Below are 23731 nucleotides of genomic sequence, written 5' to 3' on the forward strand. Positions count from 1 at the left end.
CCTTCTAGTGGATGGCGCTTGGATTTACAGAGACACACAAGGTTCAACTATGACCGGTGTCAAGGAAGCTGCAGAAGCTTGCAACGCTGGCCTGAGCCTGGAATAACCCCGTTGATAACTTATTAAGCCCTGATCCACTTCCTGTACGGTCTGGTCCACGTCCGGTGTCAATAAATATCAAAAGAGCAGTCAAGCGAGCTTGTCTTTCAGGAGATCCAGCAGCCTCACTGGTGGCTTCAGCAGCGGTTCCAGCAGCAGTTGAACCTGTTCCCTTTTGACTGTAATATTCCCTTTTGTTGAACTTGTTCCCTTTTGCCTATAGTATTCTAATTCAAGCTCCTGAAGAATCTTGCATATGATGGACCTGTGGATGGCGATCGCGTACTGCTCCATAGGTACGTCCAAGCTTTGCAAGTTGCGTATGCGAACAGTGACAGCCTCGAGCTATTCGCGCAAGGCCTCAACGTCATCGGTGGCCCTGACAGGCTTGAGATCGAATAAGGAGTCGAGGTCGGCATTTATCAGCAGATCGTTTCGTCCGAATCTGGTCTGCAATGTATCGACAGCCGTCATATCATTTTCATCCGTGATAGTCAAACCTCCAATTGCTCTTGCAGGTGGTCCGGAGACAAGTGAGTCCAGATACTTCATTTTGCTAACGTTGGAGAGCCTAGAGTTGTCATGGATACTGGCTCGGAACTGGTCCCAGAAACCTTGCCAGCTAGAAAGCTCCCCATCGAAGATGTCAAGCTTAAGCTTCGGTAAGGCAACAATGCCGCTTAAGGCCGTGATGGGTGCCGTGTTCCGTGCCAGGTTCGGGTGAACGTCTTCACTCGATGCCAATGACGAACCTATGGCTGATGGCGGCGTTAAGATGTCGCGAACACGGATTGTGGTTGTCAAAGGCTGAGATAGACCGGACAAGGAGGACGACAACGAAGTATTTGCGCTCGCGCACTGTTCTGTTCGAAGCGAAGCTTGGCCGAAGCATGTGGCTGGCTTTCGCTAAGCTGTACTGAGTTTTGTCTCTAACTGAATAAATGGGAAGTTATATTACTGGCGACGAGGGAAGTACGGACTCCACGAACACTAGAAGATGAATCAGGCTAGGCTTCCTGAATTCGTACCAGGCTCCAGTTGGAACTCGTGGCGTGAACGCCTAGAATTTCTCTTCGAGGCGAATAACGTACAGGACGCGGCTAAGAAAAGTGCTCTGTTGTTCACGTTTTGCGGCGAACAGACCTGCGACACGGTGCGAGACTTGCTGCATCCGCTCACACCGGCGCAAGCTTCGTATGACGACATAATCGAACGTCTGAGCAGCCATTTTGAAACAGGTCCTTCTGAACTGCTAGAACGCTGGCGTTTTCACAAAAGGGATCAACTTCCTCAAGAGACAATCTCTGAATATGTGGACGCTTTGAGAGCTCTAGCTAAAGACTGCAATTTCGGCAATGTTGCCGTTCCATTGTCGCTACCACTTGTCCCAACCACAGGATCGCCTGCCACGGCGCACGGTGATTCCCCAGCGACCCAAACTGCAACAAGGACTTCAGCGATCGCTTCACCGTCACAAGCAACGGTCTCACAGGCTCCGACGACCGCTGTTCCGGCTTCGGCGAAAACAATTTTGCGCTTGGAAGTGAGGCTACGAGACAGATTCATCTGTGGTCTGAGGGACGTGCACGTGCAGCAGCGTCTACTCTCCTAAAGGAATATCATATTCCAAATGGCGGTTGACACCGCGAAAGCCATGGAATCCACGGTTTCACAACAGGCAAGCATGCGCAGCAGCGAAGAAAACAAAGTACTTCAAACTTCAGCAACCAGAAGCCCAAAGAAGAATAAGCTCCCTAAGCCGTCCAAAAAGTGCTACCGTTGTGACGGTGCGCACAACCAGAAAAGCTGCCCTCATCGAAATTCCACATATGCCAGTTCTGCAAGAAACTGGGGCATGTTGAAAAAGCATGCATGACGAAGAAAAAGAAGCAGGCTTCCGGCAAGCGCTCATCTGGACGTCAACAAGCGAATAATGTAAATGCCGACGAAGCAGATTCGTGGAATAGCTTATTCACGGTCAACTCCATGAAGCCAATCGACTGAGAGCTTAACCGTATGGGTTACGGTTAACGAACGCCCTTGCTGCTTCGAAGTCGATTCCGGTGCATCATTTTCAATAATGAGTGAGGACACCTTCAACCAGCAGTGGGACAGCAACAGACCACGTCTACTGAAAGCATTGAAATCGAGGACATGGACGTGGACCGGCACACCGCTTCAAGTCAGGGGCAAAGCACGAGTCACCGTTCAGCTACACAGGAAGCAACTCAGCAGCTCAACTCGATTTGTAGATCGTCGCGGGAACTGGAACAAGCCTACTAGGTCGAAACTGGTTTGAGCCACTTGGAATTTCACTGTCTGCCATTCACCGAGTCACGGAGTCACAGTGCAAACCACTACTCGATCAGTTCAGCACCCTTTTTAATGGCAGTATTTCAGGTCATGTAGGCGATCCTATACACATCGAGCTGCAGCCACACGCAGTCCCTAGGTTCTTGAAGTCCCGCACAGTGCCACTGGCATTGAGGACAGCAGTCGAGAAAGAGTTAGACAAGTTAAAAGAGCAAGACATTCTGAAACCCGTTTCTTCTTTGACATGGGCTACGCCGCTAGTAACAGTACGGAAGCAGAACGGCAGCTTACGTCTATGCGGAGACTACCGTAGCAAGTGAACCAAACTGTAGCGAAGGCAGCGTATCCGCTTCCCACAATAGATGATATGCTGGCTCTGGTTCAAGGAGGCAGGATCTTTTCCAAGATCGACCTTCAGCAAGCGTATCAGCAGTTACGAGTGGACGACGCATCCTCCGAGCTACTCACGGTGAACACGCCACGTGGCCTATTTCGTGTCACACGGTTGCCTTTTGGTGTATCTGTCTCGCCTCTGGTATTCCAGAAATACCTGGACAGCCTTCTGGCAGGGTTAGAAGGTGTCGGGGCGTACCTCGACGACATTCTCATTTCTGGCAGTACTCTCGACGAGCATAACAAGCGTCTGCGCTCTGTGCTTAAGCGCTTGACTGATGCAGGGCTCAAGGTTCGTCTAGAGAAATGAATGCCTTTTCGGCGTCTAAGAATTTGAGTACCTTGGGTATCATATCAGCGCAGCTGGCATCAAACCTACACAAGCCAAGGTCAAAGCTATCCTTCAGGCACCCAACCCAAGGAACAAGAAAGAGCTGCAGTCCTTCTCAGGATTGCTGAGCTTTTACAACCGTTTTCTAAAGGACCGAGCACCCGTCGCAGACCCTTGTTTCGGTTGCTACACAAGGACACACCATGGTTTTGGGGTCCCAAGAACAAGACGCTATCGACAAGCTCAAGCAGTTGCTAGCTGCAGCACCAGTATTGGCACATTTCGACGGTACCCGGCGAGTTTTGCTGGCTTGTGACGCCTCACCATACGGCATAGGCGCAGTCCTCTCGCAGTGACACAGAACGACTTGGAGGTTCCAGTGGCGTTCGCCTAACGGACACTCAGCAAAGCCGAGCAGAACTACGCGCAGCTAGACAAGGTAGGCTTAGCGGTGGTATTTGGTATGAAGCACTTTCATCACTTCGTGGCTGGTAGACATATAACCGTGGTCACAGATCACAAACCACCGCTATTTGGTATCTTCAGTCAAGAAAAACACATACCAGCAGTACTATCGCCTCGGATGCTGCGCTGGTGTCTCTTGTTAAGCGCTTACGATTATACACTGGTATATCGTCCGGGACATCGGCATCAGAACGCAGACGCGTTGAGTCGTCTTCCGCTTCCAAGCACAGCTAATGAGGACACTTGTACTGGTGACATTTCGATGCTGGAATCAGTGGAGTGTGAACCACTCACACCAAGACACATTGCAAGCTTAACCAAACAAGACCCTATTTTGTCCAAGGTATTTCATGTTGTATAGACCGGCGACTTTTCCAGTTGGAGAGAACAAGCATTCGCACCGTATAGGAGACGTACCAGTGAGCTTTCCACGTGTAAAGGATGCGTGATTTGGGGCTCACGTGTAATTTTGCCCAAGAAAGCACAATCGCTAGCGTTAAGAATGCTCCACGCCAACCACCCGGGTATCGCAGCCATGAAAAGTACAGCAAGAAGCCATTTCTGGTGGCCCAAGCTGGATCATGACATTGAGATAACGGTGAAGAGCCGTCCGATGTGTCAGACTTGGGCTCGCGCTTCTTCGCCACTCGTGGACATAGAGTTGGAGCGTCCCCACACGCCATGGCACACGTTACACATGGACTTCGCGGGACCTATCGACGGTTGGTCGTACCTTATCGTCATAGACTCAATTGCCAAATGGCTCGAAGTCAAGCGCATGCGAAGCACGACGTCAGCACGCATAATAGAACAGTTACGCAACATTTTTGCGACGTTGGGCATCCCTAGGGTAATCGTCACAGACAATGCGCCCAATTTTGTTTCGGCAGCGATGGCGAATTTCTATACAAGGAATGGAATCAAGCAACGAACAAGCGCTCCGTTCCACCCATCCACGAACGGACAAGCAGAAAGGATGGTCGGAGAAACCAAACGTGCTCTCAGGGAGTTAACTGACGGCAGCATCGAGTGTCGGTTAGCACGTTTCTTGTTCAAACAACACACCACAGTGTCTACTAGTACAGGGACGACCGCGGCTGAGCTGCTCTTCGGGCGGTGCTTGACTACGCACCTAAATTGGATGCACTCAGAAAATGACTCATCCAGTCACAAGCTTCCCCAAGTTCTTCCACGGTCGCGCGACCTTGAACCTGACCGGTTAGTCTTCATTCGCAACTTCGCGGGAGAGCAGCCTTGGGTACCGGCCGTTATAATGAAAAAGACCGGTGGTTGTTCATTTTCTGCGAAAACTGCAGACGGCAGAGTTCACCGTCGGCACGTGGACCACATCAAGCCACGTTTGCTGAAGAGCGACCATGTAGTGACACGCGAAATAGCCAAAGCAAGCTTACTCAACTTTCCACTCGACATGCAGCATACTCCGCAGTCACACGAGCACGGCCGTTCAACTCATGAAGGTCAGTCAGCGGAGAGTAATGAAAGTCTCCGGCCCCAGAGTCAGAGCCCAGGTGACTTGCCCCCTCAACAGGAATGTTCAAGCAAGTATCACCAGCCTGCAGAACCAGCTGGCCTCTCTGACCAGGCAGAGTACAATAGCGATGAAGTGAACCAGCCGGCAAACCTTTCATCGCAAGAGCAGTCCGGAAACGCCCCTGCAGCACAAAGTGCTCGGAAGAGAGGACGTTTTGGCAGGGAAGTCAAGACGCCTAAGCGCTACAAAGACTTTCACTTAAATTAGTTTTCCTTAAAGCATCGGTATTTCTTTAGTAAGCCGGGGGGAGTGTCAGAAGCTGAGATAGACTGGACAAGGAGGACGACAACGAAGTGTTTGCGCTCGCGCACTGTTCTGATCGAAGCGAAGCTTGGCCGAAGCATGTGGCTGGCTTTCGCTAAGCTGTACTGAGTTTTGTCTCTAACTGAATATAAATGGGAAGTTATATTAGTGGTCGTAGTTATTGACTCAAGGTAACGATCGCACGCCTCACACTCGGCCTCCAAAAGGTCCGTGTCCACGATGTTATGCACTTGATCATCGAGTTGTGCCAGTGCCGCAGGTTTCTGCTCCAGGAATGCAAGCGTCTCTTTCAACTGCCCAGCTGGTAACGGCGTCTGTGTGAGAAGCGACGTGAGCTCCGAGATGGTACGGGTTACTGTAGCGCAAACTGGTTGCGCGTTTCTTCTTCGAGCGCTCTGTTTCGTCAATCGATACGTTACGGAAAGGCAGTTCGTCCCTGTAGGTCTCGCCAGTACTTCTTGACCAGTAGTACGCCGGAGGTCCCGGGGTTTGCACCAAATATATCAAAAAGAGAGAGACGTCCACGAGGGCGGTTGACGCTGGATCTTTAGTGATCATCGATGGGGATCACGATGGCGGAAGAAAACTGAGCCGGTGACAACATATCTTACATCGCGGTTGCAAGTCGTCTTTCTTCACAAGGAGAATCTGATCTGAGGAGAGGAGGCTAGGACGCGCAGTACGCCCGTTCGCAGTTCTTCTTCTTCTTCTTCCACGTCAGAGCAATTTCGCAATTCGCAGTTTCAAAGGGAATTACGGAACAGCCAACAGGATCATCATAGTCATCGCCGCCGAACAGAATTTTGTAATCTCGTGAGCGCACGCCTCTAGCGACTTTGCGCTTTGCGTTGGCATTACCGGCTCATATGTCTCGTCAGTTCGGCTTTGCCGGCTGTGCCAGTTTTGTGAACATCGTGGTGCAACGTCATTAATGTGCTGCTCGCACAGTGTTTTGAAAAAGGTAAGTCTTACGTGCTTAGGCTAGCAACGTTGTTTACACTTTAATGCTGAGCAGTGTCGGTAGTATTGGATGCTGACCCTTCGATGCGCTACAGCATATTTTGATTTGATTTCATTTTTATTTCCGAAGGAAATGAGGGCCAGGTACAAAAGGGATTATGATCCCTTTTTAAGGATTAGGATTATTACTATTAGGATTTAACGAGGCGAATGCCTTTTTAGGGCACGTAGGAGTGCTCCCAGGCAACCCGGTAATAGGCTTGCGGCCCGAAGTGTGCACGTTACAGGTAACGCAAGACCCAGACGGGTTTTTGAACTTTTATGTTGAACGCTGCCACCCGAAACGCCGAAAGGGCAAAAGAAGCCCGTCGACACTCCCATTCACTGTCGCAAAACGAGAACCGTAGATTGTCGGCTCTGCCTCTTTGTGTTGTTTTGCGTCACGCTCTGATTATTTTTGGCTTTCACGGTTTTGGCAGGCGTTAGCACGATGGACAAGAAGGATCCCAAAGACATTACCGAAAAGGAATGGAAGGAAAAATTAACTCCCGAGCAGTTTTGCGTCTGTCGTCAAAAGGGAACCGAACCGGTAAGTCTTTTGGAAAAGCAGTCAGTTGTGGAAGCGTCCAGCCTTGTAACTGTTTTAACATGATCTTGCATGCGTACACTCTTAGAAATAAACTTCACCACATAGCACGCTCCTAGCCAACCATCGTCCCGAATGACAACGTTCTCGCCCCGATTTGTTGAAAACGGGAGGAGGAGCCTCTTTTGTGACATTATGCACGGCACAAAATAGGATCCTCCTCCAGTTTTCAATAAATCAGGGGCGAGAACGTTGTCATTCGGGACGATGGTTGGCTAGGAGCGTGCTATGTGGTGGGCTTCATTTTTAAGAGTGTACATGCGTTGCCATTTGTGACAGACATACACTGAAGAATATACACACTGTGTTAGGAGCTCTCAGATAAGTGTAGATACGTCGAGTATGAGTTTCCTTGTTGGTTTAGCGGGCGTGGTTCAACGTGAACCTGGCAAGAGGATACATCAGATTTGGATTATCTTATGCCTGCATATATGTTGGATATATTTAAATGTCCAGCCAAGTTATTCTTGTACAACGTTACGGATTCACACAACGGCTTTCACATAGCCTGTACTGTCTAGTCATTGTGTTGTTATCGCAGGGTTAGTCAGTTGCATTGTATAGCCCACTACGATATTCTTTGTTATTTTATCATGTTTGTTGTTTGTTGTTTCAACAATGTATGTGCGACACAAAGCAGAGTTCACAAAGCTGCGCTACTCTGCACTGTTAAAACAGAACTTCTCCACATAGCACGCTCCTAGCCAACGATGATACCCAATGATATCATTCTGTGTCACGATATGTTTTAAACAGAGGGGAGGCGCCTATCTGGGACAAGATAATCTGTCCCAGATAGGCGCCTCCTTCCCCTTTTTAACAAATCAATGCACAGAATGATATCATTCGGAATGATGGTTGGCTAGGAGCGTGGTGAAGTTCTGTTTTAACAGTGTGTAATTTTGAGAATCTGCTCAAATGTATCCAAAATTCAATTGTCAACATGACTTATAGACAGTATGAGTACTGCTGCTCCTACTGCCTTGCTTGGCACAAAAATTTTCAGTCCCTGTTCTTCAATCCTAGTCCTTACTCCCCCCCCCACATACTTGTTCCTCATATACAGGGTGTCCCAGAAAACGTGTCATTGAATTTTAATGAATCATGAATAATAGAATCATGTGGTCAACAGTATTTGTTCTTACTAGGTGTTTGCCACCTCCTGATGTGCATGTCATGTAACCTCAATTTAATTATGTAAATTCTTCCCAACTGAACTCAGAAATTTGCCAAGTAAAGGTTACTTTCTTACCCCACCAACGTGAAGAGTGTGCCGAAGTAACTCAAATTAATAATAGTTGACGGGAATATTGAGGAGCTATCGTATCTGGAAAAAATAGCCGAAGATCAAGCTCTGCGAAGCTCGCAGAGGATAACGTACGACAAATTTTTCAGTGAAATCATTTCAGTTTGACGAAAGGGGGTTGGAAACCCAGCGCACACCGGAATGGTAGAAAGAGATAACACAGACATAGCTTATCGCGCCCGGCATCAACTGGGACCGTACCTTCCCTCTCCCAATTTCTGGGACTGTTACTCTTTCTACTCTCACTCTGTGGGCTGAATTTCCAACCTCCTTTCGTCGGACTGACAGCGATTGCGCTCAAAAAGTCCTCACACGTTATACTCAAGTCCCTAGAAGCGTGATGTTCGGCTATTTTTCCTGATGGGATAGATTCTGAATATTGCCACGAATTATCTTCGAGAGACTTCCAGGGCAGGCACGAAACGGTACGCTCATCCCGGTGCGTGCAGAAGAAGAAGCAAGAAGATTCCAGACACATCGCCTGCTCTCTGGAAAACGCACGTGCACTTTCTAGACTTTTCGACGCGACGCTTATATGCTTGTGCGCTCCAGGCTGGAGCATTCATGCTTTGGACTCAGTTGTATTCAGAGAGCTATCACTCCTGTGTTTTTGCTACCAAGTAGTTTAATAAACCGTTTGCTGTTTATTCGACGACTCCCCAGCCCATTTCGCTTCGTGATAATATCACTGTCAATTATTTGAATTTGAGTAAATTTGGCACACTCTTCATGTTGGTGGGGTAAAAAATTGGCTTTTACTTGGCAAATCTCCGAGTACATTTCGCAAAAATTCACATAAGTAAACTTGGGTTACATCACATGCACATCAGGAGGTGGCAAAAAAACAGTACGAACAAATGCCGCTGATTGCATAATTCTAAATGGCGTAGTTTTTTTTATTAAAATTCAATGACATGCTTTCTGGGACACCCTGTATGTGGTTCTTCCTCCAGATACACCCTTTACAGTACAATATCTGTGTGTCTCATTTGTGTGACGCTGCTGGGTGCACCCTTGTAATGACATACAGCAGATGATAGAGATCCATCCTGTATGTGCCTCCTGCACAAATCGGAGCTTGAGAATACTAAACAGTGCAAACATGCAGGGTGTCATTTTTTTAGGCGATAGAGATTTTTCATTAAAAAAAACTATAAGGGCTATAGACATGCCGTTTTCACTTCTATCATCTCTGAGCCGGCGAACGTTCTTGGCCATGTGTTGCTCGACCGTCAAATGACTAATTACCTACAAATCGTTAATTAACTTTTTAATTATAAATGCTACGAAGTTGTCCCAATGAGAACATCTATTCCTTTCGATGACCTGATATCGTAGCCGTTTTCAGAATAAAAATCCGTTCGGTATATCGTCCGCAAAACAATTCGTGAAGTAACACCTTTTTTTTTTATTTTTTTCATTGCGCATCGTCGGAGACCCGTCTTTCCATTGCCCCCAGTGTGAGAGGGTGAAAGAGCACACTGTCGCCTCTTGCGTCCTGGAAAAAGATTAAAAGAAAATGCAACATAAGATAAGGGCAGTTCGATGGCGTCACCCGATACACGTGTTTTTGTTTTGTTCCCGGAAGTTAAAGCTCATCTTCGACGCATGAGGCGGCACTGTGGCGGCATCTTCGACGCATGAGGCTTCTTCACCATCTCGCATTGGTGGTGAAGGAAAGACGTGTCTCCGAAAATGCGCAATGAAGAAAATGCGCAAGAAAAAAAACGGTGTTCCTTCACGAATTTTTTTGAGGACGATCTACTGAACGGGTTTTTGTTCTGGAAACTGCTACGATATCAGGTCACCGAAAGGAACAGATGTTGTCATTGGGACAACTTCGTAGCTTTTGTAATTAAAAAGTTAATTAACGATTTTTAGGTAATTAGTCATTTGGCGGTCGAGCAACATATGGCCAAGATCATCCGCCGGCCCAGAGGTGATACAAGTGAAAACAGCATGTCTATAGCCCTCATAGTTTTTTTAATGAAAAATCTGTATCGCCTAAAAAAAGACACCCTGTAGAGTTAGCCATGGGAATGCATAATCTCCCCAATATATAGATAGGCCTCTAAGACAGCTTACTTGCAGAAATGTGAACTGAGAGCGCAAGATACACGGAAAAAGAACGGAGAAATAGACAGGACGGGCGCTAACTTCCAACTAAGTTTATTGAAGAAAATGAGCAAAAAAGCAAAAACCCTTCACAGCACACGTGTCACTTTCTGGGCGCACCGGTTCTGAGCACACCGGTTCTGAGGAAGATCAGTTCCTTCTCGGTTAGAGATACAGAAGGTGTGCTAACGCATACTTCTTGATGGTTATTTATCTTTTCTGCTTCTATTATTTCCCTTGTTAGTTTAGTCTTGTTTCTTGCGACGATACGGCAATCTCTCTCTCTTTTTTTTTTGTTGTTCACATGGTTCCGGTGTTCGCGCAAGCGATCATTAATGCATCGCCCTGTTTGGCCTATATAACATTTTCCACAAGTGAGTGGTAACTTATACACCACTCCTTCATCACAGGGAACAAAGGGATTTCTGTGCTTTGTACTGCATGTGTGCGTAGCCTGGGGACAACTCAATTTACTGAGCTTACTCAGCTTTCCCGGGGCCGAGAAGACAACCCTTGCTCCTGCCCTTTCACCAATCTTTTTAGGGGGTGCGAGATGTTATGCACGTAGGGAATAACAACTACCCTTCTTCTGTCTGGGTCGGGTGCAGTCAATTGATTAGGGCCATGAGCTCGAATTTGCCTGAGCAAAGCTTCAGCCACAGATACCACAACATGCGTTGGGTAACCTGCACTATGCAACCTCTCGGTTTGTTGTTGAAAACACTCTGCCATTTGATGCGGGCAAGACTTCTGCAACGCATTACGTAGGCAGTACTTGACTATCCCTACTTGCAGAAGGTCAAGGGTGCTGTCTCCCACTCCTTCCTGATGTCCATGTCTGTACGCTGCTGATAGTTGCTTCACGGTGCTAACACAGAATTTAAAGGGACTATGAAACGATTTTTTTCTTCGTTTCGTTCGAAAGAAGACATTTTTCTGAGTCTAGAACCGAAATTTTACTTTCGTCGCGCGAGCGGATTTCTCGGGAGCGAATTTAAACGGAGCGGCGAAGGGAGGACAGCTGGCGCCGCGCCGTGACGAGCTGCCGAGCGGAGACACAACGGGTAACTTGACGCGACCACGGCCGGCTCAGCAACACGTCATCGTGACGTGTTGCCGAGCCGAGGAATCCCGCCAGGAGCATGCGCCGTAGGATCCCGCGTATGCGTTCATCGGGAGTGGAAATCTCCATGACAGCAGCTTTCGCGCGATCGGCAGATTTCGGCAGTGGCGGCAGCCACAGCGCGAGCTCGCGGCATTACTTGCCATGTGCAACACCGGTGACGTAACGGGGAACCGAAGAGCGGTCCGTACAGTTACACCATCGGCAGGGAAATGTGCGCGGGAGAGGAGGAACGCGCAAGAGACATTTCCAGCGCGCGCTCCTCGCAGAGTGGAGCGATTTCGTCCGGAAAAAATTGTGGCATATTAGTTTCTCTGCGGGAAGAACAGTTTCCATCGAAAAAAAGTATGGGGGTTCAGGAAACTTCATAGTCCCTTTAAGAAAAGGGCGCAGGCAGGCTGGTGCATGATAACCAGGAAGATAAAAACCCGAGAGAACTAAAGACAAAACACACACGATCTCAAGAGATCGTAAGATTGTGTGGCTTTGATCATTAGTTTTTCGTGTCTCGTGGTTTTTACCTCCTTCCTCGGCTTGTTCGCACGATAGTTTTTATGCACCATGCACATTTAAAATATTGTGTGAAGATAAATTGGCACATTGAGTTGTAACAGTCTGCAACTCTATTACTGGCCAAATGTAAAGCTCGAGGAATTCAACATGAACTAGTCAGGGTTACATAGTTTCACACACCCCTCCCCCAAGCAAAAAAGATCAAAATCCTACGTAAAGCCCTGGCTCAAGTGTTTTATGGGTGAAAACAACATGCACAGCGCACCCGTGAAATGACACGTGCACACTGTAAATTGAGAGACACCCTTATGGGCATAAATGGCTTGTCCTATAACACACACCACTTTTTACACCGTGTGGTCTGGAACAACCTTTTTAGAGAGTTTATTCTGTGTAAAACACCCTATGAAAGGGTGCTTTTTCTTGGAAATTCCTTCGTTTGCACCCTTTAAACACCCTTTTAGGAGGATTATTTAACAATCTTACACCCTTCTAAAAGGGTGTTTAAAGGGTGCAAAAGAAGGCATTTTCAAGGAAAAGTACCCTTTCAAAGGGTGTTTTACACAGAATTACACCCTCCAAAAAAGGTTGTTCCAGACCATACGGTGTAAAAAGTGGCGTGTGTTATAGGACAAGCCATTTTCACCCATAAGGGTGTTTTCCAGTTTACAGTGCAGGCTGTCCACACTCTACAGAGGGGTTTCATTTGTACACTCTAAGAAAAAAAGGTATGATTTTCTACCCATTTCGGTAGAGCTGCATTGCAACCACATTTCTACTCCAACCAGTTTTACGTTTTGGGTATAACTGCAGAGTAGAAACAAACTACACAATAGAATCTGTCGTTCTACCAGCTTGGGTAGGAAATTCTACCATTTTCTCCTATAGACCAAACGTGAGAGAGAGGAGCAAGGGAAAGGGACGCCGCTGCTTATACCCGCGGGGAAAAAGTCGCGTGTGAATTGGCACGAAATGGTAGAAGAACCGTCCCGCTGCAACTCTGGGTAGGAAATTCTACCGTTTTTTCTTAGAGTGTAGAAGCAACAAATGCCCGAAACATGAAATACCTTTAAATTCCACTGAAATTCCTCTTTAAGCTCCAAACATGAGCAGCCTGCTTTATTGTTCCCATGGTGTGAGCCTTTATTGTGTGGCGAATAAATAGGTGTGTGGTAAACGGTGCTTCTGTTGTATATTTTCCTGCTTTCCTTTTTTTGTTTTCCAGTAACTGACCTTGTTTCATCAAAGACCTGCAAACCCTAGCTTACAGAATGATCTGTTTTTTTTTTTTTTTAGGAGTGCAGCATCCTGAGAGTTTAAATTTCTTTCCCGACCTATTTTACAGGCAAATCGTGGCAAGTGGGTGAAACACACAGGCAAAGGAACTTACACTTGTGTCGCGTGTGGAGCAGATTTATTCAGGTGCGCATAACATTCCTGGTATCATTCATAATCAACGCGTGGCATACTCGTGTCAGAGAAGGACATGGGTATGTCCTTCTCTCTAGTGTATGTAGAGTACAGGTCGAGTGCACTAACCACTACGCTGCGCTGGCAACGACTTGCAAAGGGACCTCATTCAATGAATGGGACATGCTCTCCCCCTCTTACCATTCTCTCCTACACGTCTTTTCGCCAGGCACGGGTCCAGGATGGGGAGGGAGGGGATGCCCAGATTCGTCCTGAATTTGTCTTTACATAGCGTTTAATTGACCCAAAATAGTGTATGTAGCACGCTGTGTCCAAGGCTGGACCACCATAAGAAAAATGAACGAATGAATTTTATTTCCATTTTACGTCGTGGTGGGTGCCGTGAAGAAAAAGTCGCAGTAACGACTTGACTGGTTTCATAGCTCCCGTACAAAATGGCATTGGTTAAGCGACTCGAAAAGCATCCGTGGAAGGTAAACTATAAATGCATGCAATATGAATATCTTTCTTTGACACTGTTAATGGATCAATAGAGGATTCGTTCAACATACATGGTAATATATATAATATATGCAACACTCTGTTCACCATATATCTCGTTCTCCATCGAGAGATATGCCAGAAGCTCTTGGCGCGATGATTATAAGGATAACTATGCTCTTTGAGGTCAAACAGTGATAAGATATTATCAAAGGACTTTTTATGAGCAGTACAGTAGTAACACAAAAGTTTATATCGATACAGGTTATGAATATTAATCAGTGAGTACCGTTCAAACAAACCAGTTGTGGTGTTGTTATATGGTAGACAATCCAAAATTCGAAGGAATTTGTTTTGCAACACAAGCAACTTATCTATAGGTTGGATATTGTGGTTGTTCCCCGTACCAAGAAGCAGTAATCAAAATGTGAGTACATTAATGAGTTGTAAAGTAGTGTTTGGCTAGATGCATACGCTATCTATACAGAAATCCAAGGGTTCGCGATGCCCTGGAATGCACTTCATTAACGGGGTCATTAACATGGGTCCACCCCTGCTTCTCACACATACACATACATAAAATGTAACACAAGGCGACAACATTTGGTGAACGTAATGGGAAGTAAATGAGCCTCTGTATGCAATAAGGGGATAAGTCGAAAAATCCCAAACCGAGAAAACTGCGAGTGAATATTTCGTAAAGTAATTGCAGACGAGTTTCCTCAAATAACCCAAATCCAAAATATGTAACACATATGCATGTGTCTATCATGCATGTCCTGTTAGCATCGTTTCTGGGTGCATGACTTAGCAGAAATTGAACAACCCACAGCAGCATGACATATCCCCCTTTTCTATATAAGACCGTACGGACATGGTTTTTGTGTAGGGAAAACAGTTTTCACGAGACGGATTTTCATGGTAATGGCAGGATGGCCGAAGTTGCAGTGGAGCAGCCTAGATCGCGATTATCGTGCTACTAAACGAGCACAATCTTGAAAATAATGTTCCGTACGGTCAGCAAATTATGATTTATTAGCATAGTGCACACGTTTTTCCTATTACAACGCTCAGTACCAGTGCTGACACGGTCACGTGAGGTAGGAAGAACATGTTTTACGAGTGGAAGTCGAATTTGATTTCGGCATCGTAGCAAAATTTAAGTTGCACCATTTTTATGCATGTGTAGAAAAGGGGCTGGATATGACTGTCCATCCCCTTGACACACATGCATATCCTGTTTCTTATCATCCTATAGCCAGTCAATAAATTGCAATACGGTCCTAAACTTTCTTTGGCAAGTACATACTGGTATGTAGATGCCATTGCAACAAAAATACTAAAAAGGGGATACTTAGACTTATCCCCTTATTGAATACAGAGGTTCAATTCTACTGAGGCATGTCCCAGTCATTGAATAAGGTGCCTCGGCAAGTCGTCGGCAAGCCCTTGCTAGCATAGCGTATAGCAGTTAGCGCACACTGATCGGCTATTGAGAGGTCCCTGGTTCAATTACCGCCACTACATGGCCTTTTCGACGAATATCACTGTCATATTTGAAGCTTTCATGTTCAAAGGCACCTCAAGGCTTGTGTTATGTTCGTCTGTTTGCGTGTTAGCCTCGGAACAGTTAATTTCCGTCATGTTCCATCACTACATTGTTGATTCCACGCGTCATAAGTAGGGTTCCCGCGTTTTCGGTTTTAATCGAAAAACACCGAAAAACACACGCCGGGTGAATTTTCCTTCATTCGGTTTCAATCGAAAAACACGGAATACAGAGGGACATTCCAGGACATGACAGACATAAATTACTGCATGTCCCCAGCAAGTTGCTGATGCAGATCAGAAAACCATACAGAAATCCGATGGTTGTGAAAAAAATTCCGTTTACTTTTTCGTTAGCCGTAAATCGCCGCCGCAGCGAACAACGCCACGTTGGACGACCGTCGTCGCCGATAACTGTCGGGTGTACCATGTACACGCCAGGAAAAACAGCGAAAAACGCCGATTTCGTGAAAATCAATAAACATGGAAAAACATACGCCGAACCCGCCCAAGAATAAAAATCGAAAACGCGGAACCCTAGTCATAAGTAGGGAGTGACTTTTTCGGGTTAAATGCCTGTCTCAGACACGGGAGGTAAGAATCGGGCGCTATTTTTAAATCTGTAATTCGGGAAAAATCGGGCGATAATTGTGCCTTCGCGTGTTATCGGGTGTTTTTGTTTCTCCTCTTGTCCATTAAGTCCCTTCCTAACCTAGCTTTTTTGTTCTTTTGTTGTTGTTTTTTTGCGAGATCGTGACCTTCCAGCGGCAATCCCCGAAGGCATAAACAGTGTTGAAACACCTGGGTATATTGCTTGGAAAGTAAGTGACCCATTCTTACGTGTGTTACACGTGGCGAACTTTGTTCGTCTTCTGTGGAAACGTCACTTGAGGATTTCACAGTGACCGGAATTCGGGCAGAAATCGGGTTTAACCCGAATTGGTCGGAGGTCAGTTCGAGGGGCAATAACCGTGCAGAATCGGGTTTTAACCCGAAAAAGTCACTCCCTAGTCATATACCATTTTAATCTGCGCAAGCGTCAGTGCACTTCGTTGCAATGTGCTAATGTGGGTCACCAAACAATGCACGCTTTCTAGCTCTGAGCACAAGTTTATGTCCAAAAGCGGCTGGCCATCATTCTACATGGCACTAGGCACTGTGAATGGCGATGAATCTCGGTCCAATATTATAAGGAAGGAGGATACCTCTGCTGGCATGGAACGCACGGAAGTTCTCTGTAAACGGGTAACAACCTCACTTCATTTAACACTAAACGCTGTCATGGTCTATATAGGATGTAACTCCCAACGGTCAGTAGTAAATGATGAAAGAAGGAAGCCACTGGAAAGGTTAGCCAGCTGCCGGTCCAGGGTTCTTATACACATGGCTCCACGGGTGCATCATCTGAAGGGACAAACTAACCACTCTCTCACTGTGTGTTAGCTTAGCTCAGTTGGTAAGAGCCCTGGACCAGTAATCCAGAAGTATATTTATTTATTTTATTTATTTATTTCATCGCACAAGTTTTTAGGAGCTAAAAAGTCACAGCAGACTTGACAAAGCCTCTACCCCCTACAGCAGCACATTAAATAATCACAATGTATGCAACACTATGCACAATGATAAAAAAAAGTACAGAAATGTCACTCAATCATCAATAATAATGAATGAAATGAAATGAAATGAAATGAAAAAAGAATAATGAATGAAACAAAGATCAGTCAAAGTTGTGGGTTCGTGTCCTACACTCTTAAAACTGAACTTCACCGCATAGCACGCTCCTAGCCAACCATCATCTGGAATGATATCGTTATCTGCCCTGATTTGTTGAAAACGGGAGGCGTACGCCTTTTCTGTGACAATTATGAACAGCATAAGTGTCACAAAAAAGGCGTACGTCTCCCGTTTTCAACAAATCAGGGCAGATAACGATATCATTCGAGATTATGGTTGGCTAGGAGCGTGCTACGCGGTGAAGTTCATTTTCAAGAGTGTACAGCTGGCTAACCTTTTCAGTGACTTTCATCTTTCATCGTTCATTTCTTAGACACTTGAGGCTTTGTATGTATTCGTCCCCTATTCTGTGTTCCAGCCTCAGAACATCAATTGCCATCATGTCGGTAGTATTTCACCGTCCGGTTGTTTTCACCAAGAATGTGGGACACTACACTAAGGCTACACTAGCAGTGTATGCATGGTGATAGGAAAGCACGAAAGGATGAGCGACACATCGCACGACGAAGACATGAGAGCACTTTACGTGTTCCTCGCCCATTTTTCTCGCTTTCCTATCGTCATGAAATCATAACCAGGGCCTGAAGTCTTTGTGAAATGTTTTTTTTTCTGAATTCAGGGGATAAAAAATCGGGTAAATAAGCATGTTCACTAAATTTGTGTGAATTCGGGTGAAAAAAAACTTCCAGTTTGCTAAATTCGGGGATAAATCAGGCTTAGTTACTCGAACTAACTGCATAGTGGTTTGATACAAACTGTGATTCAACTGCATTTGCTGCCAAACAAGTAAATTAGAGCATTCTTGTGGACATCCCAGTTAGAGCTATTTGACGGCAAAAAAATCGGGTTTCACCCTAAAGAGGCAACCTTCAATACAGGGTGAAAATTCGGGGAAGAATTGGGAACCCTTGAACTTCAGGTTCTAATTGCAACCAGCCCTCCCCAATGTCACTTGTGCTTCGCTTGAAACGTAGCTGACCTCAGTTAAAATTGAATCATAATTTAGTTACAGTTGAAAGTACAAGAGCACACATGAAAAACAATCTGCAATCACTTCAAAGCTAATTTATGTCCAGGATAGTGCCTGTCAAATCAAGACGCCTAATGAATATTTACATGGTTTTCTCCTCAAGATGAAAGCATTAGGGAAATAATTGCAAACAGAGTACACATAGCATCTGCAGTGTATGCAGTGATTGCCCTTTGTGGCATTTGCCATGTCAGTGCAGTTTTAACGTGGTGTATAGTGTGAAATACCAGTAAACTCGAAACCTGTGTATGTTTGAATGATGAAAGATGAAAGAAAAGATGAAAGGACCCATATTGAGGCTTTGTATGTATTTGTCCCTTCTGTGTTGTTCCAGCCTCAGAACACCAGTTCTTTCATGTTCTGTGTATGTTTGCTTCATTTATTTCAGTAAGCTACAATATAGTATTAAATGGAATATTTATTAAAATTGCAAAAAAAACAGCAAAAATTGTCTTCCTACACTTTTAAAAATGAACTTCACCGCATAGCACGCTCCTAGCCAACCATCATCTCGAATGATACCGTTATCTGCCTGATTTGTTGAAAACGGGAGGCGTACGCCTTTTTTGTGACACTTATGCTGTTCATAATTGTCGCAGAAAAGGCGTACGCCTCCCATTTCCAACAAATCAGGGCAGATAACGATATCATTCGCGATGGTGGTAGGCTAGGAGCGTGCTATGCGGTGAAGTTTATTTTTAAGAGTGTAGCGCTGTCCAGGTTCAAGCCGTCTTTCAAGTTACCATGTTTTAGTTTTATGATTTTGCATAGAAAACAGGATTGATAAATTCTGTAGTATTGTTACTTGCACATGGTGACAAGACTTTCGCGCACGAGACTGCACTTCTTCAAGTTACAAAAATATGAACATGGTACAGGAACATATACAGGGTGTCCCAGAAAACGTGTCATTGAATTATAACTAAAAAAAAAAACTACACCACCTAGAATCATGCGGTCAACGGCATTTGTTCTTACTAGGTTTTTGCCACCTACTGATGTGAAGGTCGTGTAACGTAAGTTTAATTATGTAAATTTTCGCGAACTGAAGTAGGAAATTTGCCAAGTAAAGGTCACTTTTTTACCCCACCAATGTGAACAGCGTGTCTAATGTACTCAAACTGATGATAATTGACAGGGATGTTCAGGGGTTATCCCATGAGAAGAAATAGCCGAACATCATGCTCTACGAATCTAGCGCGCGTCAAATTTTTCAGCGCAATCCTTGTCAATCCGGCGAAAGGAGGTTGGAAACCCAGCCCACACCTGCAACAAAGAAAGAGATAGCGCAGGTATGGCTTATCGCGTCCGACTTTCGTTGGGATCGCACTTACCCTCTCCCAATTTCAGGAACTGTCACTTTTTCTACTATCACTCTGTGGGCTGGGTTTGGAACCTCCTTTCGTCGGACTGCGAGCAATTGAGCTCAAAAAGACATCGTGCGTTATGGTTCTGTGCTACGAAAAGCATGATGTTCGGCTATTTTTTCCGATGGCATAGCTCGCGAATATCACTGTCAATTATGATGAACTTGAGTGAATTCGGCACGCTTTTCATATTGGTGGGGTAAAAAAGTGACCTTTACTTGACCTACTGTTGAATGCAGCAAGAAACACACAAGGAAGAACGAAGTTGACCACCACGGCTGCTTACTCACAACTGACAGAAAATTTATTTCGAGACGGACAAGGAAAATAAAGCATTTACGATGAACAGGTTTGAAGCACGAATAAGATCCAACCCCCCCCCCCCGCCCCCTGTTACACACATGATTAAAGATAACACGTCACCGCTCTCATGTGAACGACGATATATTGGGCAAACGGGGCGCTGCCTCAACACACGGCTGCGTGAGCATACGGCAGCGGTGTCCAATTCAACTCCCTCAGGACACCTTGCCGTCCACTGTCGAACATGCGGGTGCAAGCCACTTTTTGGACACCCAGAGGTAAAAGCTATGCTCAAACAAAAGATAGCAAGGGAGGTAGCTGAAGCATCTTTAATAATACAGAACGGGGATATGTGTGTAAGCCAGCCGTCCATTGACCTGACTTTGGAAGAGATAGCATATATACATACGATATAAAATTTTAATGGGGCATAAAATGCTCGGTACTTTGTCAGCCATGCGTGAAATTGTTAGATAGTGACGGGTTATCTTTAAGCATGTGTGTTAACAGAGGGGGGGGGGGGGAGGCTGTGGATCTTATTCGTGCTTCAAACCTGTTCATCGTACATGCTTTATTTTCCTTGTCCGTCTCGAAATAAATTTTCTGTCAGTTGTGAGTAAGCAGCCGTGGTGCCAACTTCGTTCTTCCTTGTGTGTTTCTTGCTGCATTCAACAGTAAGTCAAGATACCAACTACCCCAACTTCGTACACTTGTGCACTTTACTTGACAGATTTCCAAGCTTAGTTCGCAAATATTAAAAAAAATTCAACCTATTTTTTCTCATGGGATAACCCCTGAACATCCCAGTCAATTATCATTAGTTACTTACGATATATGACATTTACATGAGGAGTTGGCAAAAACCTAGTAAGAACAAATACCGCTGACTGCATGATTTGAGGTGGCGTAGTTTTTTTATTATAATTCAATGACACGCTTTCTGGGACACCCTGTATACAGTTGGCGAGGGTGTTTAGGTATGAGAGGGTAACAGGGTGATGGAAAGGATGCAAATACAGGTGAAAATGAAAATAACGTAAATACAAACGAAGGGGTACCAGAAGTGCAACATAACGCGAGTCCAAAGGCTTAACCTTATTATTTAACCTTTTTATTTTTTTAAAAAAATTGTATCCTTGATTCCTGGAACGTCACCTACATGCGTTCTCGTTTCCCGTGTAAGCCTCTGGACTCGCGTTATGTTGCGCTTCTGATACCCCTTCGTTTGTATTTATGTTCTGTTCATTTATACCTGTATTTGCATCCTTCCCATCACCCGGTTAGCCTGTCATACGAAAACTCCCTCGCCAACTGCATATATGTTCCTGTACCATGTTCATAAATTTGTAACCTGAAGAAGTGCAGTCTCGTGCACGAAAGCCTCGTTACCGTGTGTAAATAAATAAGTTGCTCCTACCGTTTAATATCACTCTTTGATCTACTCATCACCGGCAACTTGACATCGAAGCAGACATGTACAAGATACTCAAAAATGTATTTAAGATAAGATAATAAATACTGACCTTAGAATGTAATTAAGATAGAGTATAAATACATGAAAATTAAAGTAATTAAGATAGAGTATAAATACATGAAAATTAAAGTAATTAAGATAGAGTACGAAATACTTCAAAAAGTATTTGAAATACAATTAAGATAATATTTATCCTTGAACGCAAAAAGTCACCAGTCAGTGGTCAATGCGGCGAGTCGCCGCTATGTGACATGAATCACCTAAAACACGCATACTATGCAAGCCGTCTCTGTGTGATAGGAGTCATCTAAACACAAGTCCCAAAAAGATGACAAAGAGATATCATATAACTCCACTAAGTATATGTGACCCAGAACAAATCAAACTTCTAGCAGGGTTGCTGGGAGAGGTCACAATTCGCCGTTACCACGTCAGGGCACACATAATAGAACCCTCACCCGCCAAGGATTAGAACATACGGGGCAAGATCTCTAAATGGAGACTTCCAAGAAGGGTCAATGTCCGGGTCGAGTCCGATGGATTCAGGGAATTTCCACTGAACAAGCAAGATAATGGAAAGGCGAGAGACAGAAAGTTGGAGAGGGAGATCTAAAATATGTAATTAGAGTATTGAGTAGAAAATACCATAAAATGTATTTTAAATAGAGTACAAATACACAAAACAAAAAGCATTGAGTAGAGTACCAAAATACCGCAAATGGTATTTAAAATACAGTATTTTAAATACAATACTCCAAATACGTACAAGTCTGCATCGAAGAAACGGCTAGGAAGCAAGCGAGCTGGTGAAGATGATGCATAATGTAAAACCCAGAGACTAGGGTATATAATTCTTGTATGTGAAGTAAACTTTTCAGCTGTGTTTGAGACTTCGTGTTTGTGTGTGTCCTTTCGTGTTCCCTAGTCTCGGGGTTTTACATTATGCAACTTGACATCGCCTATTTTTCTGTACTTTCCTTCTACTGTAATTTCCTTTCGTACTTGTGTAGCCTTGAACTTGTGTTTTAGAGTATTTTGTAGGTATATATAAGCCGGAAAAAGCAATATACATGGTAAATAAGACTCAAGCTTTGCGTTAGGAATATACAGGGTGTCCCAGAAAACGTGTCATTGAATTATAATTAAAAAACTACACCACCTAGAGTAATGCGGTCAACGGTATTTGTTCTTACTAGGTTTTTGCCACCTCCTCACGTGAATGGCGTGTAACGTAAGTTTAATTATGTAAATTTTTGCGAGCTTAAGTCGGAAATTTGCCTAGTAAAGGTCACTTTTTTTACCCCACCAATGTGAAGAGCGTGTCTAATTTACTCAAATTAATGATAATTGACAGGGATATTCAGGAGCTATACCATCCGAAAAAATCGCCGAACATCATGCTCATGTTGAATTTGAGTGAATTCGGCACGCTCTTCATATTGGTGGGGTAAAAAAAGTGACCTTCCCTTGGCAAATTTCTGAGTTCAGTTCGCAAATATTTGCATAGTTAAACTTGGGGTACATGACATTAGCTTTACAAGGTGGCAAAAACCTAATAAGAACAAATGCCGTTGACCGCATGAGTCTAGGTGGCGTAGTTTTTTTTATTATAATTCAATGACACGTTTTCTGGGACACCCTGTATGTATAGCTGCGCTTACAGTCTTTTTTTTCCCCATTGTAGTGTAACTCCCACTTGGGTCATGTATTCACCGACGGACCCCCTCCAACTGGGCTCCGTTTCTGCATAAACAGCGTCGCCCTCGACTTCAGGCCAGCCTAGACCAGACCTAGGCCAGAACAACCTTCACGATGAGTCTTCATTCATCCACCACGCACCGTGTGTGAAGCTCCTTTGTGAACCTCAAAATTTGAATACTACAGAAAGTGCAAAGGGGGCATATGTGATTAGCCATAGAAATCTTTGTTTGGACCTCAGCTGTTCATGCTGCTCCCAAATTTCCCAACTTTACCGATCCAGTAAACTCGAAACCTGTGTATGTTTGCTTCATTTATTTCAGAAAGCTACAGTATAGTGTTAAATGGAATATTAAGGTTTACAAAAAAAAAAAAAGAAGAAAACTCAGCAAAAATTGTCTTTCTACCGCACTTAATGTTTGTCATTTCTAATTTCCAAGTACTTGTGGTGTAGCGCTGTTCAGGTTCAAGCCATGTTTTAAGTCACCAGAATTTTCCCCACAAGTGGCAATAATTCGAGGGTAGCTGCTGTGAGAAGAGATTTTACTGATTTTAGTACTGTAGTGCTGGCACAAGTAATTTGTTA

At 44.8% G+C, this 23731-nt stretch overlaps 2 protein-coding genes across 3 annotated transcripts; both read left to right on the top strand.

Moving 5' to 3' along the window:
* Positions 1 to 4103: 4103 nt before the first annotated feature.
* Positions 4104 to 5360, top strand: LOC135394008 (uncharacterized protein K02A2.6-like). Its single transcript, XM_064624430.1, has one exon. It carries the CDS (start codon positions 4104 to 4106, stop codon positions 5358 to 5360), a length of 1257 nt encoding a protein of 418 aa, XP_064480500.1.
* An 816-nt stretch (positions 5361 to 6176) lies between these two features.
* LOC135379010 (peptide methionine sulfoxide reductase MsrB-like) lies at positions 6177 to 23447 on the top strand. 2 transcript variants are annotated; one of them, XM_064612242.1, is made up of 6 exons: positions 6177 to 6378; positions 6600 to 6664; positions 6857 to 6966; positions 13426 to 13502; positions 16637 to 16784; positions 23132 to 23447. In XM_064612242.1, the coding sequence occupies exons 3-6, from the start codon at positions 6868 to 6870 to the stop codon at positions 23228 to 23230; spliced, it is 423 nt and encodes a 140-aa protein (XP_064468312.1). In that variant the 5' UTR covers positions 6177 to 6378; positions 6600 to 6664; positions 6857 to 6867; the 3' UTR covers positions 23231 to 23447. The 2 variants fall into 2 exon arrangements, with proteins under 2 accessions (XP_064468312.1, XP_064468313.1); XM_064612243.1 differs by lacking the exon at positions 6600 to 6664 and having other exon boundaries at positions 6178 to 6378.
* Positions 23448 to 23731: the final 284 nt, after the last annotated feature.

Source organism: Ornithodoros turicata, chromosome 1 (assembly GCF_037126465.1).
Source record: "Ornithodoros turicata isolate Travis chromosome 1, ASM3712646v1, whole genome shotgun sequence".
NCBI lineage: Eukaryota > Metazoa > Arthropoda > Arachnida > Ixodida > Argasidae > Ornithodoros > Ornithodoros turicata.

Bases quoted from the DNA above. Each gene is read 5' to 3' on its own strand.
- LOC135394008 (XM_064624430.1), top strand. From the start codon at position 4,104: ATGCTCCACGCCAACCACCCGGGTATCGCAGCCATGAAAAGTACAGCA.
- LOC135379010 (XM_064612242.1), top strand. From the start codon at position 6,868: ATGGACAAGAAGGATCCCAAAGACATTACCGAAAAGGAATGGAAGGAA. The intron at 6,967-13,425 runs GTAAGTCTTTTG...CCTATTTTACAG, and splicing joins GTCAAAAGGGAACCGAACCG to GCAAATCGTGGCAAGTGGGT. The intron at 13,503-16,636 runs GTGCGCATAACA...CACGCTTTCTAG, and splicing joins TGTGGAGCAGATTTATTCAG to CTCTGAGCACAAGTTTATGT.